The sequence below is a fragment of the Sprattus sprattus genome, assembly GCF_963457725.1.
Source record: "Sprattus sprattus genome assembly, chromosome: 12".
Lineage (NCBI taxonomy): Eukaryota > Metazoa > Chordata > Actinopteri > Clupeiformes > Clupeidae > Sprattus > Sprattus sprattus.
Genome location: NC_137910.1, coordinates 19,750,842 through 19,753,474, shown reverse-complemented (window position 1 = coordinate 19,753,474; position 2,633 = coordinate 19,750,842). Strand labels below are relative to the sequence as shown.

Here is a 2,633-nt window from a genome sequence, read left to right as displayed (position 1 = left end):
TTATTTTTAAGCTGTTATCTCAGTAGCAAGCCGTTGAACCGCCGCTTCTACAACATAATGAAAACTTTGGCTTCTGTTTCCAAAACATTCTTTTTGCGAGAGAAAGCAGCGTGGCTAAATTGGCTGCGCATGATGACCGTGTGGCAAAAGTGTTATTGCGATGCGCTTTAGTCAGCGCACATCTGTGAGTTTTGTCACCAGACGGGCTTGTAAAGTCCATGGATAAAAGGCGCGCATCATGATGTTGGGCGACTCCAACGGAACCGGCACGAGAAGCGCACTTAGCACGGAGAGCAGTATGAGGTCTTTCATGATAGAGGAGCGTTTAACGGACCACGACACGGCCAATACAAACATGCTGATCTCAGAGGCTTTGGTACCACGTCTCATCAGTATTGCGCATGAGGCCGGGGAGGCTGTGGTCGCAGCGGCAGCAGCATCAGGGTCCGACGGTGACTTACCCTCGGGCTCTCCAAATCTTCTGATGGAAATGGCGAATAGCTCGCTCTGTGGTGAGCAGATTCTCAGTCATGGCAAAGCGGAGAATGTCGTGATTGGCATAGTCCTTACTCTACTCACTTTCATCACAATTTGTGGCAATCTTCTCGTGGTGATTTCGGTGTGTTTTGTGAAGAAGTTACGGCAGCCCTCAAACTACTTGATAGTCTCCCTCGCGCTGGCAGACCTTTCTGTAGCACTCGCCGTCATGCCGTTTGTAAGCATCACGGACCTTATAGGTGGCCGCTGGATTTTTGGTCAGTTTTTCTGCAATGTTTTTATCGCCATGGATGTGATGTGCTGCACCGCGTCCATCATGACACTTTGCGTTATCAGCATAGACAGGTGAGTGCAAAACTACACTATGTGGCCCTCTAGCCATCTTTTTTATTTTGTTTGTATTGTCAGTAGTCAGGCCAAATATGTGTGATGTCATATCAAGTTTGGGACTCTTGTAGCACACTCATAATAATTAATCTGTGTACGATATTGTTTACATCCACCTTAAAACGCTCTTTTTTTTAGGTACCTTGGCATAACTAAGCCACTGACTTATCCTGTGAGGCAAAGTGGGAGATGCATGGCGAAGATGATATTCTCAGTGTGGCTGTTGTCTGCATCCATTACCCTACCCCCACTTTTCGGTTGGGCTCAGAACGTCAACGACGACCGGGTGTGTCTCATCAGCCAGGACTTTGGATACACCATATATTCCACAGCGGTTGCTTTCTATATACCAATGACTGTTATGCTGGTCATGTACTACCGTATCTACCGTGCGGCCAAGCTCAGCGCCGCCAAGCACACTATCACCGGGTTCCCCCGGCCAATTAAGAAAGAGCAGGGGGCCGAGAGAGAGGTGGATGGCGAGGAGCAAGGTGTAAACTGCGTGACTGTGGCGCTAAAGTTGCAGCGCGAGGTGGAAGACTGCACGCGCCTGTCCCGCTTTCTGCGCTCGGCCAGTGGTAACGACCACAAGAGCATTTCCATCTTCAAGCGAGAGCAGAAGGCGGCGGCCACGCTTGGTATTGTGGTGGGCGCATTCTTTGTGTGCTGGCTGCCCTTTTTCCTGCTGTCCACCGCGCGGCCCTTCATTTGTGGCACCGAGTGCAGCTGCGTGCCCCTCTGGGTAGAGCGCACGCTGCTGTGGTTGGGCTACGCCAACTCGCTCATTAACCCGTTCGTTTACGCCTTCTTCAACCGCGACCTGCGCACCACCTACCACAACCTCATACGATGTCGTTACCGCAATATAAACCGTCGCCTCTCTGCTGCAGGCATGCACGAGGCCCTCAAACTGGCGGAGAGGCCTGATCTAGTGGTATAAACATCCAAAGTCCGTGTGCTTAGATCAACAGACTTCCAGCGCAAGTGTGGATGGTACTGATGGAACCTCTTATAGTGATTACTTGGACAGAGCAAGACATTCTCATGGTCAGTGTTGGCCCACTCAGTTTTATGGACATAAAGAATCAAAGAAAGGTACTTTGAGAGGCACTTTGACATAAAGCCACGATAATCCATTATGTGATCACTGGTTAGTTTACATACCCATAGCCCAACTGGTGTCACTGTAGCTCAACCAGTACTGCATGGTCGATGGTGCTAACACTAAGGTCGAGGCTGTGATTCCCATGGAGCTGCATAAACAGAAAAGTGGTAAAAGCTTACTTGTAAATTGCTTTGGATGAAGAGCCCACTAAATGAACACATGTAAATGTACTTCTTTCAGTGACAAACAGACACACAGGCATAGTGTGTTGTCATTGAGGTACAATGCATTCATTTCAACATATGTATTGTATAAAATGTATAGATGGAGAGGGGGGGTATGTGCTATCAAAACAGATTTCCTCTGTACCACTGAGGAAGAGTGTGTTGTGGGCCACGGACTGGGTATGGTCAGTCACCTGGTCTTGGTCTCTGGTCTTCTCAGACCAGTCTTTGGTCTATTCTGGATAAACACTCTAATCTTGGCAAAAACCTCAGCCCAATTTTAGTATGTCCTGCAGACAATATGTGATAGTAATGAATTAGGCTTTCGGTCTCTTTCCCTGAATGTTGGTTTGATGTATTTCGTTTAAAAAAGAAAAAATGAAGGTAAATGAGTCTGGGGCATTTATTGAACCATACTT

General features: G+C 48.0%; 1 protein-coding gene across 1 annotated transcript; it reads left to right on the top strand.

Moving 5' to 3' along the window:
- Positions 1 to 238: 238 nt before the first annotated feature.
- Positions 239 to 1,825, top strand: htr7a (5-hydroxytryptamine (serotonin) receptor 7a; the record flags this gene model as incomplete). The annotated part of the gene is made up of 2 exons (XM_080848669.1): positions 239 to 843; positions 1,024 to 1,825. 2 exons carry the CDS (start codon positions 239 to 241, stop codon positions 1,823 to 1,825), a joined length of 1,407 nt encoding a protein of 468 aa, XP_080704795.1.
- Between the last annotated feature and the right edge of the window lie 808 nt (positions 1,826 to 2,633).